This window comes from Vigna umbellata, chromosome 11, assembly GCF_029865625.1.
Source record: "Vigna umbellata cultivar VRB3 chromosome 11, Vumbellata_1.0, whole genome shotgun sequence".
NCBI classification, from domain to species: Eukaryota; Viridiplantae; Streptophyta; class Magnoliopsida; order Fabales; family Fabaceae; genus Vigna; species Vigna umbellata.
In genome coordinates this window covers 18586523-18611800 of record NC_142175.1, presented here as the reverse complement: position 1 = coordinate 18611800, position 25278 = coordinate 18586523, and the positions used below count along the sequence as shown (strand labels likewise).

The window sequence follows — 25278 nt, the reverse complement described above, 5'->3', positions numbered from 1 at the left end:
TTGTCTCCTCCAACTTTAATACACAACCCCTTAGGATGTTTAATGCATTTCAATACTGAGGACTTGTCTTTGCATGCCCTTATTGAATGCCTATGACCATAGTGTTGAAATTGCCTTCCATGTTCGACTTCAGTAGTAATAGGTTTATTACTTATGTCACATGGAGTGTTGCTGTTTTGGCTAAGTTTGTATTTGTTTGGCTTGTCACAGAACATGGCCCATTTTCCCAACCATCGTGGATGGATGTACGACCGTTGTTATAGTGGAAGGAGAGGTTTGAAAGAATCTTTTGTCATGGGAGTTGAAGAGTTCGTGGAGACGGCACGACGATATCAATATTATGCCCTTGATGGAGGGATTCGATGTCCATGCATCAAGTGCGAATGTACAAGCATTCTGAAAGATGAAGTCGTCAAAGTTCACCTTTACCAAAAAGGGTTCATGCCTAATTACACGGTCTGGACATTTCATGGTGAAGAAATTCCTTCGACCTCCACTGCAGCTGAAAAACGGCTTGCATCAGGTTCGAATACTGTTGTACATACATGTGAGATAGATCAATTTGCCTACATGCAAGAGATGGTCGACCATGCTCTTCGTCACCATGCTGCAGAAGCAGACGATAGTCATGATGAAGAGCCTCCAATGAAACGACGCAGAGGTTTTACAATTTACTGACAGAGGCAAATCTACCTGTATTTGAAGGTTCATCTGAGTCAAAATTGTCAGTGTGCATTAGACTCATGGCTGGCAAATCTAATTGGAACGTTCCCATTCAAGCAGTGGACTTCTATACAAAACTGATGTTAGATTTGACACCACCAAACAATTTGATGCCGAAGAATTATTACCAAGCCAAAATGTGTTTCAAAGTTGGGATTGGATGTGAAGAAGATTGATTGTTGTGTTAATGGATGTATGTTATTCTATGACAATGACAGTGGCAAAAATGATGCATTGTTGGTGGAATGCAAGTTTTGTGGCTCACCTCGATATCAGACAATGCATGCTGGACGGAGGCAAAAAAAACCAATTCCATTAAAGTCCATGTTCTACTTACCTATAATTCCAAGATTACAAAGATTGTTTACTTCAATGCAAACAGCAGAACACATGACATGGCATGATGGTAACAAAACTCCGGGACTTTTGCGTCATCCTTCTGATGGTGAAGCTTGGAAGCACTTCAATCGTAAACATCCATCCTTTGCTAGTGAACCGCGTAACGTCAGACTTGGTCTATGCTCTGATGGGTTTACCCCGTACATTCAGGCGTCTGCATCACCGTATTCATGTTGGCCCGTGATAGTTACACCATACAATCTACCACCTGAGATGTGCATGACAAAGCCTTACATGTTTTTATCGTGTATAATACCAGGTCCATCTAATCCCAAATCATTGATTGATGTTTACTTGGAGCCTTTGATTGATGATTTGAAGAAGTTATGGAATGGTGTTTGGACGTATGACGTTTCAAGGAGGCAAAATTTCCTTATGAGGGCAGCCTTGATGTGGACTATTAATGACTTCCCAGCGTACGGCATGTTATCTGGTTGGAGCACACATGGTCGATTAGCTTGTCCACATTGCATGGAACATACAAAGTCATTCCAATTGAGTCATGGCCGGAAAAGTAGTTGGTTTGACTGCCATCGACGGTTCTTGCCCATTGATCACCCCTTTAGAAGAAACAAAAAGGCATTTCGAAAAGGACAACTTGAAACGGATATGCCCCCGCCAAAGTTGACTGGATCACACGTGTGGAGAAGAGTGAAAGACTATCCAAAAGTGACTGAATCTGGTCAGAATAGGCTAGAAGGGTTTGGGGAATGGCATAATTGGACTAAAAGAAGCATATTCTGGGAACTTCCCTATTGGAAGGACAACTTGCTAAGACACAACATCGATGTCATGCACACAGAAAAAAATTTCTTTGACAATGTCTTCAACACAGTCATGGATGTTAAAGGTAAGACAAAAGATAATGAGAAAGCAAGAAAAGATTTACCTTTGTATTGTGGACGAAAAGACTTAGAGTTGAAGGCACAAGGTAACGGCCGATTATTTAAACCAAAAGCAAATTACACCATGTCAAAAGACGAGACAAGAATAGTGTGTGCATGGATCAAGGAGCTTAGAATGCCAGATGGATATGCTTCTAACTTGTCCAGATGTGCCAATGTTCAGAACGGTACTATTCAAGGGTTGAAGAGTCATGATTGTCATGTATTCATGGAGACTTTCATCCCTCTTGCGTTCAGTTGTTTGCCAACACACGTGTTACATCCACTGATAGAAATCAGTAACTTCTTTAAAGATTTGTGTTGCACGACACTAAAGGAAGATTCCCTTAAAAAGATGGATGAAAATATCCCGATTATTCTCTGCAAATTGGAAAGAATATTCCCTCCTGCATTCTTTGATTCAATGGAGCACATTCCAATACATCTTGCATATGAAGCTTGGCTTGGGGGACCCGTGCAGTACAGGTGGATGTATCCCTTTGAAAGGTTTATGGGAGAATCCAAACGCTCAGTTAAAAATAAAGCTAGAGTGGAAGGCTCAATTTGTGCAGCTTACTTGCACAGAGAGACAACTTATTTTTGTTCACATTATTTCAAGAACTTCATGTTGTCCCCCACTCATGTCAGAAATGAAATGCAATGGCAAGTTGAACGACGTGAAGGTGCATTATCAGTTTTTCGACAAACAGGCCGTCACGCAGGGAAAGAATTCACTCACTGGTTAACTGATGCTGAATTCAACTCTGCTCATGTCCATGTCTTGATCAATTGCAGTGAAGTAAAGCCGTACCTTGAGTATGTCATCATCCATCTCTAATCTATCAAACGGTTTAATTGTTATACACTAATGAATTTCATTTGTACCAGCTCATTTGTTGTGGCTGAGCAAGTCGCAGAAGGAAACACTTCTGCTAGAATACACTCAGAGTTTCCGCATTGGTTTAGAAATCAGGTCCGTAGTTTTTCCTACGTTTAGAGCAAGGTAAATTTGACCATTGCTTTTATAATTTTGTTACTACCTTTGTAGGTTTTTAATCAGGCATTAACTCCCACGGTTCAAGAGTTAAGACATCTCTCCAATTGGCCAATGAGATGTGTCAAAGAATGGCACACTTACTTCATCAATGGTTACAAATTCCATACACATGAATGGTCTAAAGGAAAGAAAACATCAAATTGTGGCGTGTATGTCAAGGGCCTAACAGAGGGGTCTTATGATGATTTCTACGGCATCATTCATAAAATATATGAGTTAGAGTACAACAGCACTACTTCTCCAAACAGAGTGGTACTCTTCTATTGTGAATGGTTTGATCCTTCTAGAGCTGGTACTAGAGTCGATCCACGCTTTAATATTGTCGAACTGAACCAGAGATTAAGATATGGGCCTTTTGATCCTTTCATTCTACCATCTAATGTGAGACAGGTTTATTATGTGTCATATCCACCATTTCGCAATATTGACAAGCGTGGTTGGGCCGTAGCAATACAAACGAAGCCTAGAGGTCGCATAGACTCAAATGAAGTTGAGGAAGATGTAGCCTACCAACTTGACCAAATGTCACAACCACAAGAAATTATCGAAGTTGAACGTATAACCGCATTGGTCGACCCTGATGGTGATGGAGATGAATTAGAAGCAACAGTACAAGGTGATGAAGAACAAGAGGAAGAAGAAGAAGAAGAAGAAGAAGAAGAAGCAAATGAAGAAGAAGAAGAAGAAGATGATGATGATGATGATGACGATGAAGAAGAAGAACAAGAAGAAGAAGACGATGATGAAGATGAAGATGAAGATGATGATCATGATGACGATGATTGAATGTTGAACATCTATTGTAGCAAATTGGACTATCATTTCATTACCATTATCTAAAATACCATCTTTAAGTTGTATGCAATTACTTGTACATTGACTTTGAAAACAATTCATCCTTCTTTATTTATTTATATTTATTCGCTTTGTTTGTAACCATTTCAATGCAGTAATGACAGGACAAGGTTCAGAGCGTCCTGATAAAGGAAAAGGGGTAGCAAGGCCTACAAAGAGGCAACGGCAGACACCAAAGTATGTACTTAGGGTGCCTGCTAGACTACCTACCCCTGCTCCCGGTAGTTCATCATCTGTGGGGCCTCCTCCTACCCCTATTATACAGACTCCTACAGCAGCAGTAGACCCCACTCCTCCTCCTCCTCCTCCTGCAGTACACCCTTCTACTACCACTACAGTAGACCCTTCTCCTCCTCCTGCAGCACACCCTTCTACAACCCCTGCCACAGACCCTCTTCCTCCTCCTATTATTGCCACCCCCACTCCTCCCCCTATTGTTATTACCCCCACTCCTCTCTCTGACCCTACTTCTATACCTTCCTCATCTTCTGTACCTCCTTCTGAGACCGTCACACCACTTGGTGATCCAGATTCAAGTGGTGATGCTGAAGATCTTGACCCGCCCCTCCATGATCGACCATGGATTGAGCCCTATGGTAAAGGGTAAGTTTATAATCTGTTGATATCATTTGATGTTTAAACCATATTGTAATTGAAATGAGTTTTGTTATGCAGGTTTATTCCATCTAGGGTTGCTTCCCAGGCCATCACACGTTCAATAAAGCAACAGTTTTTAACTCCATGGCCTACTTGGGGAGCAATACCTAAGGACGACAGGAAGCCATTCTGGCAGCGCTTTCAGGTGAGCAATCTATTACACTAATGTTGGGAATATTTTAGTATGTTCTGTAATCAATGTTTGTTCTCTTTAATGTTACAGATGAAGGTGCAGTGGAAACCTGAACATGAAACTCAGATACACAGAAATTTCCACATGAAAGCATCTCATCGGCTGTCAGAGATGTTTAGGGATGCCCGGAATGCAGCACAGCGCCCTAACTGGCTGGGTGAGCACATTTGGAACTCTTTACTGGCCCATTGGAATACAGTAGAGTTCCGCAATAAGTGTGCCAAAGCCCAGCGGAACAGAGCGTCTGAAAGGGGTGGCACCCTGCATACTGGTGGGTCGATCACCATTCATGAGCATGCCATTCGTATGGTATAATCTCATTACATAACTTTTTCTTTCATACACAAGTTATGTATATTGTATTTCATATGTACGCTTGTAATTCTTAATTATGTTACAGGCACAGGCTCTAGGACGGGCGGTCCATGTTGATGAGGTCTTTGCACAGACTCATGTTCGGAAGGGAACTAATGAATTTGTTGATGAAAGATCTCGGAAGACTCATGTAAGCAAATAACACTATTACTAATTTTTTATTTCTGTTATACTGTCGTTCTCTGACATTGCTTTTAATGTTTCAACAGGAAGACTTTTCTACGAGACTTTCACAGGTTAGATCTGAACATGAGTCAGCTCCTACACCGGATGATGCCAGTAATGCAGATGATGACATCCGTAGGACGCAGTGCTGGATCGACACCGTTGGTGGGAAGAAAAAGGGACGAGTGTATGGTGCGGGACAGCTTGCTGCAAACTATACAGCATCCAGAGGAGGTACTCTGAAGCACCAGCCTTCTTCTTCCACCAGTACTCCTGACGAGGTTCTTCAACTCAGGCAGGAACTCCATCAACGTGACCAGGAGCTCACTGATCTCAGAGCAGAGTTTTCAAATTTTAAGGCCCTGGTCATGACTGTCTTGCCTCAAACCTCACAGGACGTACAAAATATCCCTCCCACCCAATCACGACCGTCCTCATCACCTGCTGCCACTCAGCAGCCCACTTCAGTCCAACCCTCATCAGTCCAACCCACACCAGTCCAGCCATCAATAGAGGAGCAGGATGATGAAAATCATTCTGATGATAGTTATGTACATTATTAGGTTTCATTTTCTTATTACTTGTTAGACAAACATTTGGATATTAGAACATTTTGAGTTGATATCATTTCAATGTTAGATGTACTTACAGACTTTGGATGTTACAACATCCTTGTGTTACATTGTTTTATGTTTGAACTATAAATACATTATTTATACATTAATGGATGTCCTGTGGATTATTTGATGTGCCTTGGATATTGATCATTGATTGGATCTTTGAGATGCACATTATGCATGTTTGTATGTGTTTGAAAATTGTTATGCAGGTCTGTTTGTAAATTAAATTTGTTATACAGGTCTGGGTTGCAGAGGGAAAACCATTTCTCTAAAACCTGCTCTGCATTTTACCGAAGGCTTTTGCCCTTCGGTAAATGCCCTCGTCTGGCCATTACCGAAGGCTTCCGCCCTTCGGTAAATACCCTCGAATGCTCATTACCGAGGGCTTTTGCCCTTCGGAAATTACCGAAGGCTTTCGCCCTTCGGTAATTACCGAAGGCTTTCGCCCTTCGGTAATTACCGAGGGCTTTCGCCCTTCGGTAATTACCGAAGGCTTCTGACCCTCGGTAATTACCGAAGGGCAGAAGCCCTCGGTAATGGTTAGCGACAAGGGATTTACCGAAGGATTTTTGGCCGTCGATAGGCCTTCGGTAAACGTCCATTATCGACGGCTTTTGGCATTTTCCGAGGGCTTCTGGCCTTCGGTAATGCCCTACTTTTTTGTAGTGAAAGTCATCTTTGTTGGCTTGACTTCAAGATCACCAATTCGCTCAAATAGAGATAAAGGCATCAAATTAACACTTGACCCTAAATCAAGTAGGGCTTTCCTTATCTTCTTCAGACGCAAGGAATCGTAAAACTTACTGGATCTTTCACTTTTGGAGGATGTAGCTTCTTCTTAGCAGCTTTACACTCATTAATCTCATCATCTATATATCTTTCCTTTGTGGAGACTGGCATCATATGCTTCGCATAAGCTAGAAATTGTTGCAATGCTTCATTCAAAAGTAGATCAACCTCCAATTGATTGAAGATATCTTTAAAATGCGCAAATTTTCTCTCGTTCTCTATTCTCTCACAACCTTTTGGATAAGAAAGAATTTTTTTACATTTTTCAAAAATTTTCTCTCATCTCTTTTCTTCTTTTTCTTTTCTCTCATCCTCTCCTTTTCTCTCTTCTTTTCTCTCTAACTAAACTCTTTCAACATCCACACTCACTAAAACTTTACACTCTTCCTTAGGGTTAACCACAGTATTAGCCCCAAAACTCTTATCAGGCATATCTTCCAACTTCTTAGCTATTTGGCCAACTTGCATCTTCAAGTTTCTAATAGCCGCTTCAGTGCTCTTGTGGTTGGAAATAGTCACCTGCACAAATTGTTGAAGAGTCTCTTCCAACTTTGTTGATCTTTCATTGAGTGTAGACACTTGTTGCCATAATGATGGTTGTTGTTGTGGCCTATTGAATTGCCCTGATTGTCCAGCTTGTCCATTTTGACCATGACCTATGCTAGGATGAGGTTTCCACCCTTGGTTGTAGTTACCTTGGCGGTATGGGAATTGATTGACCATGAAATTTACATCTTCTAAAGCCTCTACTGGAAAAGCGTATTGACCATTGATATGGTCACCACCACATAGTTCACACATCTGTTGTTGTTGAACCTGTGCAACTCCCTTTAGCTCCTTTGGCAATTGTGCAAGTGTCTTTGTTAAATTCTCCAACTGTTGAGTTATGATCTTATTTTGACCAAGCAAGGCATCATTTGATTGCAATTGTAGAACCCCTTTCTGCTGAATTGGAGTTCCTCTTTCACTGTGCAACTCATTATCATTAGTAGCCATATTCTCGATCAACTTGGTTGCTTCCTCTTGAGTCTTCCATTTGATATTACCTCCAGTTGAGGCCTCTAGCATCAACTTGGTTTGTGAACCAAGACCTCCAAGGAAAAGTAAGACTATTGCTGCTTCATCAAAGCCTTGTGTGGGAGTCTTTCTCAATAAGCTTTTATACCGATCCCATGCTTGACCTAATGTCTCCTCCATGCCTTGTCTGAAAGAAGATATTTCTTGCTTCCCTTTGTTGACTTTAGATTGTGGGAAGTACTTGTTTAAAAACTTTGCAACCACAGCTTCCCACTCAGTAAAGCTACCCTCTGAAAAAGAGTTTAACCATAACTTAGCATTGCCTCCCATTGAGAAAGGAAACAAACTAAGCTTTATTGCTTCATCCGGCACCCCATTAATCTTCACAGTGGTGCAAAACGCATTGAATATGGTGAGATGTTCATATGGACTTTCATGTGATAGCCCATTAAATTGGTTGCTCTTGACCAAATGTATTAATGCTGGTTTCATCTCCATGTTTGAGGGCCAACCACAGTGGTGTAATCTGCAAGAGTGTGTCTACCATTATTCTCATCGGCCATATCTTCAATGCTTTGATTTGAACCTTGTGGTGAAGGTTGTACAAGTATCTCTAGAGGAGGGAATAATTCTCTTGAAGTTCGATAATAGAATAGTTCAACCACGAGTCCTCGACAACGACACCTAAAACTTGATAAACAAATTTTTAATCCTCGGCAACAGCGCCAAAAACTTGTTAACGCTCGGCAAGTGTAACCGAATCGTATCAAGTAATAAAACTTGTAAGACCAAGTATCGTTTTCCCAAAGGACTCACGGCCTAGACAGTTATGTGATTTGTTGATTATCTAAGACTTGTAAAACCAATTCTTTGAGATTTTAAATGCAAATTACTAAAAAGTAAATATGAATGCATGTATTGATCAATGGAAAAGAAGAAGCAAAACACGTGATTTGAATTATATGAATGATTATGTTGTTGGGGTTTATCAATTTCATCTTATCCACTCTCATGTATTCAAGAATTCATCTTTCTTCATTAATGTTAATGCCACTTTCTAATTTACCTTAAACCCGATGTCTCGGCGAAGAAAGCCTAATCCTAATTACTAGTTTACAATGTCTTGTCTCCCTAGCAATTATTCATGCATTAAATTAAAACAGAAGCTTAAAGGCAACCAATCATCATATTCCTATGTCTAGGTTTATACTACTATTGGGAGAGATTCTTCAGATCTAGATTTCCCCGTATGTGTCCATATTGACAAAATCAATAACCATGCAATAGAATGTGTTAAACAAAGCATGCATTGAGCAAAGAGGAAAAACCCTAACAGTTAATGAAAGAAAGCATATATTATAAAGAACAAATTCAATACATGAGAGTTTCAAAGGATTACATTGATTCCCCAACAACAATAAAGGTTTAGTTCACCATATTCATGGTGAAACTAAATGAAAAACAATGAAAGAATGAAAGATAAAACCCTAGAATTTGAAGAGTGGAGCTTGAGCATCCAAAATCCTCCTTCAAAGGGTTAAAAAGTGTTTCTGCTTCGTTCCAACCAAAGATGTCTAACCTAGGTCGACTAAAACCTTATATATTATTCTAAAAATTACAGAAAAGTAAGCCTAAGCCCATAAAAATGACGCTCAGCAGTAAATACTGCTGATGAGTCAATATTTTCTTTACTTCACTTAGCTTATTGTGCTGGATTTAATAAGGGAATTGTGCTTGAATGTCAAGTATTTTCCTATTTTTCCTAATTGTGCTTAATTTGATCAGAAATTCGTATTTTAATTAATTTGAATTATCTGAGGCTAATTATTTGCATTATTAATTGTAGAAAATTGTCGAATAATATTTTGGGACATTTGGAGGGTTGTCACATAATTCAAGATTCTCCACAAAAGAAGTGTGCACAAGAAGGAAGCACATAGGAGATTAAATGAGATGCAGCCAGCACCCACTTTCATTTCATTTTTATTTGGGCTTGGAGAGCATTCCACGGCCCAACAGCAGAAGAAGGGGTGCACGATAATTTAATTTTGGTAGCACACAGCAGCACGTAGGGAGCGGTCCAGCAAGCTTCACGCGTCCAACAAGCTTACGGTGCTGGATCCTTGGAGAATTGTTGCCACGGCCTGGTCCACGTGAAAGAGGTGCTTGGAGTAAAGAGCACCCAACAGCTTTGAAGAGGCACTCACGGTCCAGTAGGAGCAGCTTCGTATGCACACGTTGAGGAGAGGCATGGTGGGCTTCATATCCAGCCTTCACACGAACATTAACGCTGACAACACAAAAGCTTGGACAGGTGCACGCTGCTGGATGGATCCAAGGGCAGGTTTTGTTGGCTTTTAGGAAGCACATTATGGGGCAAGCGGATACGGTCCAACAAGAAAAATAAAGCAACACATTGGCAGTAGGGAGCCCAATTTGTTTGGATATTTACTTTTTGCATTGTTCAGTTTACTTTTTGCATTGTTTGCATGTTATCTATTATGTTCGGTTTGTTGTTTCCGTTCACTATGTTGCCTATTCTCTTCGGCTTATTTATCTTCCAGCAATTCCAATTTCCTCACTTGTTTTAGAGACCGTCTCAATGTAGAACCGTTCGGTCATCTATAGGATCGTTCGGTCTTCATGCTTTGTTCATTTATTTCAATGTTTTCAATTATGTTTGGTTGTGTTTAATTTCTAGTTTTAATTTAGTTCTTTTCTGATCACAAAAACACTTTCAAACCCCCCACTATGTGTTTAACCTAAGACTCGAACCACATTTGGTCCTTGAGAGACGACCTCGGAGTCACTTCCTAGCACTATGCTGCATTCTTATTTGCACATCAAATTTGTATGGACCGTGACAGCCCCATCAACCGCTCAGCGGTAAGCGCGACACTTCAGATTGACGCTCGGCTGCATTTGCCCCTCAACGGTGACTACAAGATCAAGAACGCCGTTGAGCGGTACTCGCGTCTTCTCTTTTTGTGCACTTTTCACTTCCTTTTCTGATTTCAACTTCTTCCTACTTCACTTATTTCATCCAATTCATCTTAAAACCTTCGAAAAATAGGGAAAAAAAGCATAAAACCCATCGAACTCTCTTATTTCAAAAACATAAACAAAAGCATGATTCCAAGCTAGTTTCTAAGTCATAAAGGTTGTCTTTAAGGTCAATTTTAAGTAGAAAAATAACATCTTTTCAACTGTTATCACAACCCCAAACTTAGAACTTTGCTTCTCTTCAAGCAAACAAGATGTAACTCAATCTTTCACCAATCCACACAATGGTTCACCACATTCAAAACTCTTTCTTTCAAGACAAGTAAGTACTCAAATTAGCTCATCATAAAGACTTCAATCAAGATATGCATATGCTTTAGTGTTCACGCAATCACATAACATACAACAAATGTTATTTTGATGAATGATGAATCAACTAAGCATAGATGTTCTTATGTGTTCATGGACTCTTTCCTCACTACATAAAGTGTTTCACTTAAACACACAAGTGTATAAGAGGTCACTCATCCACTCTACTATCACAATGTCACATGAATTAACTTTGTCTTTCATTTAACCACAATCAAAAACACTTACAAGCAAGTATCATCACAAGGACTTTTCTATGGCTTATAATGTGGTTGGGCTAACAAGAAAATTGGTTTTTCTGGATCACAAAATCCTTGAGTTAAGTGAATCATTACAACCCTTCTTCTTTCTTTCCAACTTTCTTTTGCATTGACCCTTTCTCTTTTTCTTTCTTTTCTTTCCTTTTTCTTTTGATTTTCACATGCTTAGGTCTTGGCTCAATGCTTGTTATTTTCCCTTTCTAGACTTCCTAACAACCCCAAACTTGAACATTTATTAATACCACAAAATATTCTCAACTCAACTCAAGGCAAAGCTTTTCAAAAAGGATTTTCAAATCATGTTCAAAGCTAAAGGTTCAAAGGATAGAACACAAAGTGTTCTCTTTTAGTGGGCTAAAATCATGCATCTTGGCTAAAAATGGTTACCAACAAATTCCTTGATCATATGACACTATAAGCAAGTAATTCAATCATAGAAAACCTGGGCAAAGTCATTCATGCTTTCAAAGTAATAACATTCAATCAAAAACTCTGGATGTCGAAAACCTCACATATAGGCTCATTTAACCATTCCACATACACATCCTCCTTAGCATTATAATCACAATCACAACATCATGCATTTGTTCACAAAGCTTGTGAACCACCACCTGTATCTCAACATATATTGCACAATCTCAGCATCAATCAATATCCAAGCATCATCAAATGTTACTTATCATGCATAAGTCACAAGCAAACCATCATAACAGACACAATTTCAAAATGAGTACATCAAACCATATTCTACTAACAGAAACAAATAAGTTCAATAGTATAAAACATATGATAGAAAAGATCCTGCTCTAGTAATGATAGCATCCATCAGTAGATGCTATATCATCCCATGCTGTCATCTGTATCTTCCTCCTTTCCATCATCTTCAGCATCTTCAAATGCGTCCTCATCCTCCTCATCTTCATCGTCATCCATAGCTGAAGCTTCTAGGCCACCACTAGAGCTGGGACATCCTTCATTGATCACCTACCTTTGTGAGGCTGTAGGCATTGATGTTTCTAGGCCACCACTAGAGCATCCAAGAAAGGAACTAAACGCAACTTACTTTACTCATTATTGTGCAGAGGATGAGTCAAGCCATCCAGAGCCACCACCACAGTAGCCCAGGACACACAGGAGGGCACCACCACTAGCTTAGAAGCTGGTTCATGTGGCTGCTCCTTTCCAGATGCGGGACATGTACTATTCTTTGCTGGATACTAAGATGACTGTCGTTTGCAGGGCGAGCAAGCACTGCTTAGGACACTGACGTCCCCATTTCTTGAGAGACAATTCATGTCTTAGGATGAATTTGCAGCTTATGTGGCATGGCCCGCTGACCTAGTACAGGAGGGTGATAGAGCTGAAGCAGCTGAAGCAGCTGAAGCTTCAACCATGGATGAGGATGCTGAGGATGAGGATTCTGATTAGGAGTGATGATTTGTATCTGGCACCTACTGAAGGTTGCCATCTTTGTTATGACCAGGATTTATTTTATTTTTCTATTTTTATGTTATTTGCTTTGATTGACTGTAAGGAGATATAGCTCAGAAAAGTCCAAAAAAAAGCACCAGAAAGAAAGAAGCTCGAGGCTTGGGCGCCCCTTTTTGGAGGCTTAAGTGCAAGAAGTGTCGTTCTCTGCCCATGAGATGCCATTACAAGGCATTTTAGAGGTTGAGGTTTTTGATTGTTGGGGTATTGACTTTGTGGGACCTTTTCCTCCATCTTTCAACAATGAATATATTTTGGTAGCAGTGGATTATGTGAGTAAATGGGTGGAAGCATTAGCTTGTCCTGAAAATGATGCTAGCACAATAATTAAATTTTTGAAGAAGCAGATATTTTCACGTTTTGGCACTCCAAGAGTGTTGATTAGTGGTGGAGGATCTCATTTTTGCAATTATCAGCTAGATAAAGTACTCAAACATTATGGAGTGAAACATAAGGTAGCTGCACCTTATCATCCACAAACCAATGGACAAGCTGAGGTATCTAACAGAGAAATAAAAAGGATCCTGGAAAAAACAGTGACTTCATCAAGAAAGGATTGGTCACTAAAGTTGGATGATGCTCTTTGGGCTTATAGGACGGCAATGAAGACTTCTATGGGACTATCACCGTTTCAATTAGTCTATGGGAAAGCATGTCATTTGCCAGTAGAGTTGGAGCATAAAGCGTTGTGGGCTTTGAAATTCTTGAATTTTGATCCTTATGACACTCAAGGGACACGCAGAAGGCAGATCCTGGAGCTTGAAGAAATGCGATTACATGCATATGATTCATCCAAGGCTTATAAAGATAAGATTAAATTCTATCATGACAGGAAGTTGGTAAATAAAGTTTTTAATCCAGGACAACAGGTACTATTATTCAATTCAAGATTGAAGATATTCCCTGGGAAATTGAAGACAAAATGGTCCGGACCATTTGTAGTAAAAGGAGTGAATCCACATGGAGCAATTGAAATATTTAATCCAGTTGCTGATGATCCACAAAAAAGCTGGGTGGTGAATGGTCAACGCCTCAAACATTACTTAGGAGGAGAAGTGCAACAATTGTCCACAATGATGCAGTTGGCTGATCCTTGAAAGTTCGGGTCAGGCTCGTGACGTTAACAAGCGCTTACTGGGAGGCAACCCAGTGTCCTGAACTTATTTACTTTGTTTTAGAATAGGGTTTGATGTACTCAATTGGAAACTTTGTCTGGTGTGATGGTTTGCTTATAATTGTGATTGTTTGATAAGTGATGCTTGATGATACTTTGATATGGATTGATGTTGAGATGTGCACATTATATGCTCATACAGGTGGTTCACAAGCTTTGTGAACAAATGCATGATATTATGATTGTGATTGTGATATTAAGCAGGATGTTTATGTCAAATATGAATGAGCTTATATGTGAGGTTTTGAGCTTCAGAGTTTTTGTGTTGAATACTATTACTGTGAAAGCATGAATGACTTTGCCCAGGTTTTCTATGATTGAATTACTTGCTTGTTTGCATCATATGATCAAGGCCATTTGTTGGTAACCCTTATATTAGCCAATTTCATGATTAGCCACTAAAAGAGAACACTATGTGTTCTATCCTTTGAACCTTTAGCCTTGAACATGATTTGGAAACCCTTGTTGAAAAGCTTTACCTTGAGTTAAGTAGAAAATATTTGTGTATTGATAAATGTTCAAGTTTGGGGTTGTTGGAGAATAGAAAGGAATTGAAAGCATTGAGCTAAGAACTAAGAATAAGAATGTGAAAGAATAAAGAAAAGAAAAGAAAAAGCAAAGCTCAATGCAAAAGAAAGTTGGGAATAAATAAGAATGATTGTGTTGATATGATTCTCTTAACTCAAGGGTTTTGTGATCCAGAAAAACCAGTTTTCTTGTTAGCCCAGCCACATTATAAGCCATTGAAAAAGTCCTTGTGATGATGCATGCTTGTGAATTTATTTGATTGTGGTTAAATGAAAGGCAAAGACGATTCATGTGACATTGTGATAGTAGAGTGAATGAGTGATTACCTCTTATACACTTGTGTTTGAGTGAAACACTTTACCTAGTGAGGAAATATTCATTGAGCACATGAGCATCCATGTTTAGTTGATTGATCATTCATGAAAAATAACATTTGTTGGATATTAAGTGACTTTGTGAACACCAAAGCATGTGTACATCTTGATTGAAATATTTGTCATGAGTTTGATTGAAGTTTACTTATCTTGAAAAGAGGATATTTGAATGAGTGAACCATTATAAGGATTGGTAGAAGATTGAGTTACATCTTGTTTGCTTGAGGACAAGCAAAGTTCTAAGTTTGGGGTTGTGATAACAGGTGAAAAACTGTTATTTTCATGCTTAAAATTGATACTAAAAGCAACCTTTAATACTTAGAAACTAGCTTGAAATCATGCTTTTGGTTATATTTTTAGAATAAGAGAGCTGGACAGGTTTATGCTTGATTTCAGTGTTTTTGTGCAGGCTTTAAGGTTGAATTGGTGGGAAGAAGAAGTGAAGAAGGACAGAGATGGAATCAGAAAAGACATAAAAAAGTGAAAAGGAGAAGCCGCAACTGTCGCTCAGCGGTAGTTTACCGTGAGCGGCACTCAGGCAGTCACGTGGATCCGCTGAGGGGTGATTTGGCCGCTGAGGGGAAGAAAACACTCACGCACTTACCGCTGAGCGGTAGTTTACCGCTGACCGGCACTATTTTGGGCTTGGGCCTAATTTTCTGTAATTTTAGAATAATATATAAGCTTTAGGACGTCATAGGGTTTGTATCTTTGGCAGAGACGAAGCAAACACTCTCTTTTTCCACCCCTTGAAGGAAGATCTTGGATGTTCAGGCTACCTTCCCTCTTTCTAGGGTTCTATCTTTCATTCTTTCATTATTGTTCATCTAGTTTCACCATGAATATGGTGAACTAAACCTTGTATTGTTTTTTGGGAATCAATGTAGTCTTGTGAAACTCTCATATATGGAATTTATTTTAACGTTTTATATTAAGATATATGCTTTCTTTCATCTTAGCTAGGGTTTTTCCTCTTTGCTTATTGCTTGCTTTGTTTAACTCATTCATTGCCATGATTATTGATGTTGTCGATACGGGAACGTACGGGGAAGTCTAGATCCGGGGAATTTCTCCCAATAACATATTGGTTGCCTTTAAGCTCCTGCACTTTAAGAACTAATTACTAGGAATGCTAGGAATTGTATGAACTCGTAATTAGGGATAGGCCTTCTTGCAAGGTAATTTAGAGAGTGGCATTAGCATTGATGTTAAGAATGATGAATTCCTGAAAATATATGAGAGTGGATAAGATAAAATTGATAACCCCAACAACATACTCACCCATATAATTCATTGAAGTGTTTGTTTTGTTCTTTTCCATTGATCAAATTCATGCATACATGTTGTTATTGTCTTTTGCACTGAGTCCTTTGGGAAAACGATACTTGGTCTTACCTTGTTTTATTACTTGATACGATTCGGTCACACTTGCCGATTGTTAATCAAGTTTGTGGCGCCGTTTTTCGGTGTTCATAAAGTTGTCATCAGCGCCCCTTTTGGGGGCGCTTGAGCATCGGATGTAGAAGGCTTGGGTGACCTCTACGAGGCTTGAGCGTGGAAGATCATCGCTCGCCGCCCAAGCGCCCTAAGTGGGGCGGTTGAGCGCCGGTGACTCAGGTTTGGGCTTTGTTTCTGTTCTGCTTCTTTTCTGTTTAAAGGACCTAGGCGTCCTAGGTTTTGCATCTTTGGCTGGAGCAGCACAACAACACATTCTTCCACTCCCTGAAGGCGGATTTGGATGCGAAAGCGTCCTTCCTCTACTTTTAGGTTTTTCTGTCACATGCTTTTCCATTATTCATCAAGTTTATCTATGTTTGTGGGGAACTAAACTCTATTTGTTGTTGGGGAATGATGTAACCTTGTGAACTCTCATGTATTTGAATTGATTCTTAATTCCATATGTTTTTTCATTAATTGTTAGAGTAATTCATCTCTGTTTATTACATGCTTTGTTTAACTCATTCATCGCATGATTTATTAATTGCATGAGTGATGGGAGGTTCCTTACAATTCAGGTTCTTGTCGAATTCTCCAAGAGTATATTTCTCAGGGATGAGGGTATGAGTCTTGGTCGTCTTAAGATCTTGATCTTCATATTTAATTGTTAGAAATGCTAGGAATTCCATGAATTGGTGGTTAAGGACAGGCATATTCGCTGAAGGATCGGGTTTAGGTGATTTAGTGAGTGACGAACATTAATGCATAATGAATAATTCTTACATACATGAGAGGGAACTTAATGAAATCTAACCCCAACAACATACTCATCTCATTATAAACAACATCTGTTCATCTTTGTGTTACTATGCTAGTGATCAAACTGCATTCATATTTAATTTCTGTTCTTGCATCATAAACCAATGATTTCATTTTATTTAAGTCTTAATTAATCGAGTCATCACATAATTGTTTAGTATCGAGAGTCTTCTAGGATACGATACTTGGTCTTACCATTTTATATTACTTGTGTGATTTGGTACACTTTCCAATTCATCAACACGCTCAAGCACCCAAAAGGGGCACCCGGGCGGTGAGCGATACTTCTTCTGCGCTTAACCCTCCAAAAAGGGAAGAATTTGGTACACTTTCCAATTCCTCCCTTCTGATACTTTTCCAGGCATTTATCAGCTCCATCTCCTGGCACTTCCTCTATGCTTTTCATATATCTCATTTCTTGCCAAAGCAAGGGAAATTAGTCATAAAACCATCAAATTCAACCTCAACTCTCTTATTCACACAACTTAACAGAAAAATATGAATCCAAACAAGTTTCTAAGCAGATAACAGTATTTTCAACCTTTATTAGTTTAGATGTTAGTGATAATAGTTGAAAAACTGTTATTTTCATGCTTAAAATTGATACTAAAAGCAACCTTTAACACTTAGAAACTAGCTTGGAATCATGTTTTTGTTTATATTTTTGGAAATAAGAGAGTTGGACAGGTTTATGCTTGATTTCAGTGTTTTATGCAGGTTTTAAGGTGAATTTGGTGAAAGAAGTGAAGAAGGATAGAAGTCGCAACTACCGCTCAGCGGCAGTTTATCGCTGAGCGGCACTCAGGAAATCACGTTGGCTCCGCTGAGGGGTGAAAATGCCGCTAAGGGGAAGAATCAACTCACGCACTTACCGCTGAGTGGTAGTTTACTGCTGAGCGGCACTATTTTGGGCTTGGGCCTAATTTTCTGTATATTTTAGAATAGTATATAAGCTTTAGGACGTCCTAGGGTTTGTATCTTTGGCTGGAGACGAAGCAAACACTCTCTTTTCCACCCCTTGGAGGAAGATCTTGGATGCTCAGGCTACCTACTCCTCTTTCCTGGGTTCTATCTTTCATTCTTTCATTATTGTTCATCTAGTTTCACCATGAATATGGTGAACTAAACCTTGTATTGTTGTTGGGGAATCAATGTAATCTTGTGAAACTCTCATATATGGAATTTGTGTTTAAACATCTTATTTTAAGATACATGCTTTCTTTCATCATTAGTTAGAGTTTTTCCTCTTTGCTCAAAGCATGCATTGTTTAACTCATTCGATGCCATGATTTTTTATTTTGTCGATATGGAAACCGTACGGGGAAATCTAGATTCGGGGAAAACCTCTCAATAGCATATTGGTTGCCTTTAAGCTTCTCTGCTTCAGAATTAATTATTAGGGATGCTAGGAATTGTATGAACTCGTAATTAAGGATAGGCCTTCTTGCAAGGTGATTTAGAGAGTGGCATTAGCATTGATGAAAATAATGAGGAATTCCTAAAAGTATATGAGGGTGGATAAGATGAAAGTGATAACCCCAACAACATACTTATCCATGTAATTCATTAAAGTGTTTTTATTCCTCTTTTCCATTGATCAAATTCATACATACATGTTTTATTATTGTCCATTGCATTTAAAACCTAAAATCAATTGTTCACAAGTCTTAAATAATCAACAAATCATATAGCTAACTAGGTTGTGAGTCCTTTGGTCTTATCGAGTTTTATTACTTGATACGATTCGGTCACACTTGCCGAGGGTTAAACAAGTTTTTGGCGCCGTTTTTCGGTGTTCATAAATTTGTCATCAGTTAGTAGAAGAAAAAGGAGAAACAAGACATTAGTAGAAGAAAAAGGAGAAACACGACGTCCAGAGAATTTTTCCGTTCTCCTAAGACTCTTTTATAGCATTCACCTCAAAGATCTAACTAGGAAACAAAAAATATGGCCGAAGAGCAAAATGGTAGACGTACCCTGGCAGATTATGCAACAGTCATTGGCCCCCATCATTTTAATGGCATCGCAAGGTCGAGGTTTAATGCTGCAAATATGGAGATGAAGCCTGCTTTTATTCAATTGGTGAAGAGCAACCAATTTTATGGATTATCACATGAAAATCCATATGACTGATAACGGTTGAAAAACCGTTATTTTTATACTTAATTTTGACATCAAAAACACCCTTTATGACTTAGAAACTAGCTTGAAATCATGCTTTTGCTTAAGTTGTGGAAATAAGAGAGTTGGATGGGTTTTATGCTTGTTTTTCCTTGTTTTGACAGGAATTAAGATGAATTGGATGAATAAGTTGAAGTAACAAGGAGTTGGACCCAGGAAAGGAAGGAAAATTGCAGAAAAGAAGAATCATAACCATAGCTCAGTGCCATTTCACCACTGAGCGCCAGGCTTGCTGTTGAGTTCTCTGTCTGACGCCTAAGAGCCATCGTTGAGGGCTAATCCAAGTATCGCAGTCACCGCTGAGCGGCATTTCTACCGCTGAGCGCCAGGGTATGTTGTTGAGTACACTGTTTCACGCCTGGGCACCATTGCTGAGCGTCATTCTGAGTGTCGCACCTACCCCTAAACGCAATTTCAGCGTTGACCATTGTCAACTTGAGCCTGGGCTAGTTTTCTGTTATTTTTATAAACTATATAAGGGTTTAGTCGACCTAGGGTTCATACCTTTGGACAGAAAGAGGCGATAACACACTCCTTTCACCCTTCGGAGGTGGATTTTGGATGCGGAAGCTCCGATCTTCAACTTTTATTGTTCTATCTTTCATTATTTTCATTATTTTCATCTAGTTTCACCATGTCTATGGTGAACTAAACCTCCATTATTGTTGGGGAAACGATGTAATCTTTTGAAACTCTCATGTATTGAATTGATTCTTATTATAAAATGCTTTACTTCGTTAATTGTTAGGGTTTTTCCTCTATACTCTATGCATGCTTTGTTTAACTCATTCAATTGTATGATCATTGATGTTATCGATATGGACACATATAGGTAAATCTGGAACTGGTTGCCTTTAAGCTTCTGTGCGAATGTAATACATGATTAATTGCTACGGAGACAAGACATAGTGAACTAGTAATTAGAATTAGGCTTTCTTCACCGAGACATCGGGTTTAAGGTAAATTAGAAAGTGGCGTTAACATTAATGAAGAAGATGAATTCGTAAATACATAAGAATGGATAGAATAAGTCGGAAACCCCAACAACATAATTATTCCATATTTCACATCAATCACTTTTGCATCTTTTAATCCAATTGATCAGCACTTGCATTAATGTTTATTTTCCACAATGCAAACACAATGATTTCGTTTACACGACTTATTTAATCAAGAAATCACATAATTGTTTAGGCCGTGAGTTTCTTGGAAAACGATACTTGATCTTACCATTTATTATTACTTGATACGATTCGGTACACTTGTCGAAGTGTTAACAAGTTTTTAGTGGTTTAACTATTCTATTTGTGTGATTATTGATTAGCTTTGACTTGATTTTTATCTTTTTATCTTTTTATTTTATCTTTTTATCTTTTTATCTTTTTATCTTTTTATCTTTTTGTGCTAACAATTGTTTTTAGGGTTTTGTTTTCTTGTGTGTGTAGGATACAATTCGTACTAGGAGAAAAAAAATTTTGGAACCTCTTCTAGGGATGGCTAGAGGATTATTGCAGAGATGATCATTGGGATGTATGATACACCTCTTGAACGACGGTGGACTATGGATGAATTCAACACTATGGTGGCATGGCTAGAGGAGCAGGCACAGGCCAATGGAGCTGGAGCAGTTGAAAAACCGTTATTTTATACTTAATTTTGACATCAAAAACACCCTTTATGACTTAGAAACTAGCTTGAAATCATGCTTCTACTTAAGTAGTGGAAATAAGAGAGTTGGATGGGTTTTATGCTTGTTTTTCCTTGTTTTGATAGGAATTAAGATGAATTGGATGAATAAGTTGAAGTAACAAGGAGTTGGACCCAGGAAAGGAAGGAAAATTGCAGAAAAGAAGAATCATAACCATAGCTCAGTGCCATTTCACCACTGAGCGCCAGGCTTGCTGTTGAGTTCTCTGTCTGACGCCTAAGAGCCATCGTTGAGGGCTAATCCAAGTATCGCAGTCACCGCTGAGCGGCATTTCTACCGCTGAGCGCCAGGGTATGTTGTTGAGTACACTGTTTCACGCCTGGGCACCATTGCTGAGCGTCATTCTGAGTGTCGCACCTACCCCTAAACGCAATTTTCAGCGTTGACCATTGTCAACTTGAGCCTGGGCTAGTTTTCTGTTATTTTTATAAACTATATAAGGGTTTAGTCGACCTAGGGTTCATACCTTTGGACAGAAAGAGGCGATAACACACTCCTTTCACCCTTCGGAGGTGGATTTTGGATGCGGAAGCTCCGATCTTCAACTTTTATTGTTCTATCTTTCATTATTTTCATTATTTTCATCTAGTTTCACCATGTCTATGGTGAACTAAACCTCCATTATTGTTGGGGAAACGATGTAATCTTTTGAAACTCTCATGTATTGAATTGATTCTTATTATAAAATGCTTTACTTCGTTAATTGTTAGGGTTTTTCCTCTATACTCTATGCATGCTTTGTTTAACTCATTCAATTGTATGATCATTGATGTTATCGATATGGACACATATAGGTAAATCTGGAACTGGTTGCCTTTAAGCTTCTGTGCGAATGTAATACATGATTAATTGCTACGGAGACAAGACATAGTGAACTAGTAATTAGAATTAGGCTTTCTTCACCGAGACATCGGGTTTAAGGTAAATTAGAAAGTGGCGTTAACATTAATGAAGAAGATGAATTCGTAAATACATAAGAATGGATAGAATAAGTCGGAAACCCCAACAACATAATTATTCCATATTTCACATCAATCACTTTTGCATCTTTTAATCCAATTGATCAGCACTTGCATTAATGTTTATTTTCCACAATGCAAACACAATGATTTCGTTTACACGACTTATTTAATCAAGAAATCACATAATTGTTTAGGCCGTGAGTTTCTTGGAAAACGATACTTGATCTTACCATTTATTATTACTTGATACGATTCGGTACACTTGTCGAAGTGTTAACAAGTTTTTAGTGGTTTAACTATTCTATTTGTGTGATTATTGATTAGCTTTGAGTTGATTTTTATCTTTTTATCTTTTTATTTTATCTTTTTATCTTTTTATCTTTTTATCTTTTTTATCTTTTTGTGCTAACAATTGTTTTTAGGGTTTTGTTTTCTTGTGTGTGTAGGATACAATTCGTACTAGGAGAAAAAAAATTTTGGAACCTCTTCTAGGGATGGCTAGAGGATTATTGCAGAGATGATCATTGGGATGTATGATACACCTCTTGAACGACGGTGGACTATGGATGAATTCAACACTATGGTGGCATGGCTAGAGGAGCAGGCACAGGCCAATGGAGCTGGAGCAGTTGAAAAACCGTTATTTTATACTTAATTTTGACATCAAAAACACCCTTTATGACTTAGAAACTAGCTTGAAATCATGCTTCTACTTAAGTAGTGGAAATAAGAGAGTTGGATGGGTTTTATGCTTGTTTTTCCTTGTTTTGATAGGAATTAAGATGAATTGGATGAATAAGTTGAAGTAACAAGGAGTTGGACCCAGGAAAGGAAGGAAAATTGCAGAAAAGAAGAATCATAACCATAGCTCAGTGCCATTTCACCACTGAGCGCCAGGCTTGCTGTTGAGTTCTCTGTCTGACGCCTAAGAGCCATCGTTGAGGGCTAATCCAAGTATCGCAGTCACCGCTGAGCGGCATTTCTACCGCTGAGCGCCAGGGTATGTTGTTGAGTACACTGTTTCACGCCTGGGCACCATTGCTGAGCGTCATTCTGAGTGTCGCACCTACCCCTAAACGCAATTTTCAGCGTTGACCATTGTCAACTTGAGCCTGGGCTAGTTTTCTGTTATTTTTATAAACTATATAAGGGTTTAGTCGACCTAGGGTTCATACCTTTGGACAGAAAGAGGCGATAACACACTCCTTTCACCCTTCGGAGGTGGATTTTGGATGCGGAAGCTCCGATCTTCAACTTTTATTGTTCTATCTTTCATTATTTTCATTATTTTCATCTAGTTTCACCATGTCTATGGTGAACTAAACCTCCATTATTGTTGGGGAAACGATGTAATCTTTTGAAACTCTCATGTATTGAATTGATTCTTATTATAAAATGCTTTACTTCGTTAATTGTTAGGGTTTTTCCTCTATACTCTATGCATGCTTTGTTTAACTCATTCAATTGTATGATCATTGATGTTATCGATATGGACACATATAGGTAAATCTGGAACTGGTTGCCTTTAAGCTTCTGTGCGAATGTAATACATGATTAATTGCTACGGAGACAAGACATAGTGAACTAGTAATTAGAATTAGGCTTTCTTCACCGAGACATCGGGTTTAAGGTAAATTAGAAAGTGGCGTTAACATTAATGAAGAAGATGAATTCGTAAATACATAAGAATGGATAGAATAAGTCGGAAACCCCAACAACATAATTATTCCATATTTCACATCAATCACTTTTGCATCTTTTAATCCAATTGATCAGCACTTGCATTAATGTTTATTTTCCACAATGCAAACACAATGATTTCGTTTACACGACTTATTTAATTGTTAGGGTTTTTCCTCTATACTCCGTGCATGGTTTGTTTAACTCATTCAATTGTATGATCATTGATGTTATTGATATGGACACATATAGGTAAATCTATAACTGGGGAACTTCTCCCAAAAGAAATATTACCTTAATATAGGGATAGGAGGGTTGGTTGCCTTTAAGCTTCTGTGCGAATGTAATGCATGATTAATTGCTAGGGAGACAAGACATTTTGAACTAGTAATTAAGATTAGGCTTTCTTCACCGAGACATCAGGTTTAAGGTAAATTAGAAAGTGGAATTAACATTAATGAAGAAGATGAATTCATAAATACATGAGAGTGGATAAGATAAGTCGGAAACCCCAACAACATAATTATTCCATATTTTACATCAATCATTTTTGCATCTTTCAATCCAATTGATCAACACTTGCATTCATGTTTATCTTCTGCAATATACATACAATGATTTCGTTTACAAGTCGTATTTAATCAAGAAATCACATAACAGTTTAGGCTGTGAGTCTCTTGGGAAACGATACTTGGTCTTACCATTTATTATTACTTGATACGATTTGGTGCACTTGCCGAAGTGTTAACAATGAGCATCTGACCACATGCAATGAGATATGCAATATTGTGAAGATCAATGGCATGCCAGATGAAGCTAGTAGATTCAGCTTGTTTCCTTTCTCTTTGGGAGGCAATGCTAAGATGTGGTTGAACTCTTTTCCAGAGAACAGTTTCACTGAGTGAGAAGCCATGGTTGCAAAGTTTCTAAACAAATAGTTCCCACAATTGATGAGTCAATATTTTCTTTACTTCACTTAGCTTATTGTGCTAGACTTAATCAGGGAATTGTGCTTGAATGTCCAGTAGTTTCCCATTTCTGTCAATTATGCTTAATTTGAACATAAATTCTTATTTTAACTAAATTGAATTGTCTGAGCTTATTTTTTTTATTATTGATTGCAGGGAAAATTTTGGAAATATATTTTGAAACATTTGAAGGGTTGTCACATAATTTAAGACTCTCCACAAAAGAAGTATTCACAAGAAGGAGGGCTCAATGGATTTCGAGTGATTTTAATTTACAAGTTGTGTGCAGTGACATTTAGAGAAAAAAAAGCAAGCAATTCATTTCATTTAGCTGGAGGTGCAGCCCATGAGCACAAAAGGAGAGTCTAGCTGGCTAGAAAAAGAAGGACACGACCCATAAAGGAAAGGGAGCCCGCGGAAGAGGGGAACACACCTAGCAAAGGACGTTCTTGGAGGGAGGGGTGTCTCGGCCTAGGGCAACCGCCTCCCACATAAAAGAAAAGCACATTTCATTTTGAAAAGGAGGGCTGTTGGACGTGTGTGGTTCAGCCGCCACCCTCACGGACTTTTTTCATTTATTTGAACGTTTTCTA

At 38.6% G+C, this 25278-nt stretch overlaps 2 protein-coding genes across 2 annotated transcripts; one reads left to right on the top strand and one right to left on the bottom strand.

Annotated features, from left to right (window-relative positions):
• The first annotated feature begins 213 nt into the window (after positions 1-213).
• Positions 214-6055, top strand: LOC148191080 (uncharacterized). Its single transcript, XM_088102496.1, has 6 exons — positions 214-523; positions 4014-4521; positions 4594-4720; positions 4799-5077; positions 5169-5273; positions 5353-6055. Exons 1-6 carry the CDS (start codon positions 214-216, stop codon positions 5869-5871), a joined length of 1848 nt encoding a protein of 615 aa, XP_087958622.1. The 3' UTR covers positions 5872-6055.
• A 650-nt stretch (positions 6056-6705) lies between these two features.
• On the bottom strand, positions 6706-8232 carry LOC148191079 (uncharacterized). Its single transcript, XM_088101277.1, has 2 exons — positions 7180-8232; positions 6706-6885 (listed from the first exon to the last, which is right to left on the bottom strand). The coding sequence occupies exons 1-2, from the start codon at positions 8230-8232 to the stop codon at positions 6706-6708; spliced, it is 1233 nt and encodes a 410-aa protein (XP_087957403.1).
• Between the last annotated feature and the right edge of the window lie 17046 nt (positions 8233-25278).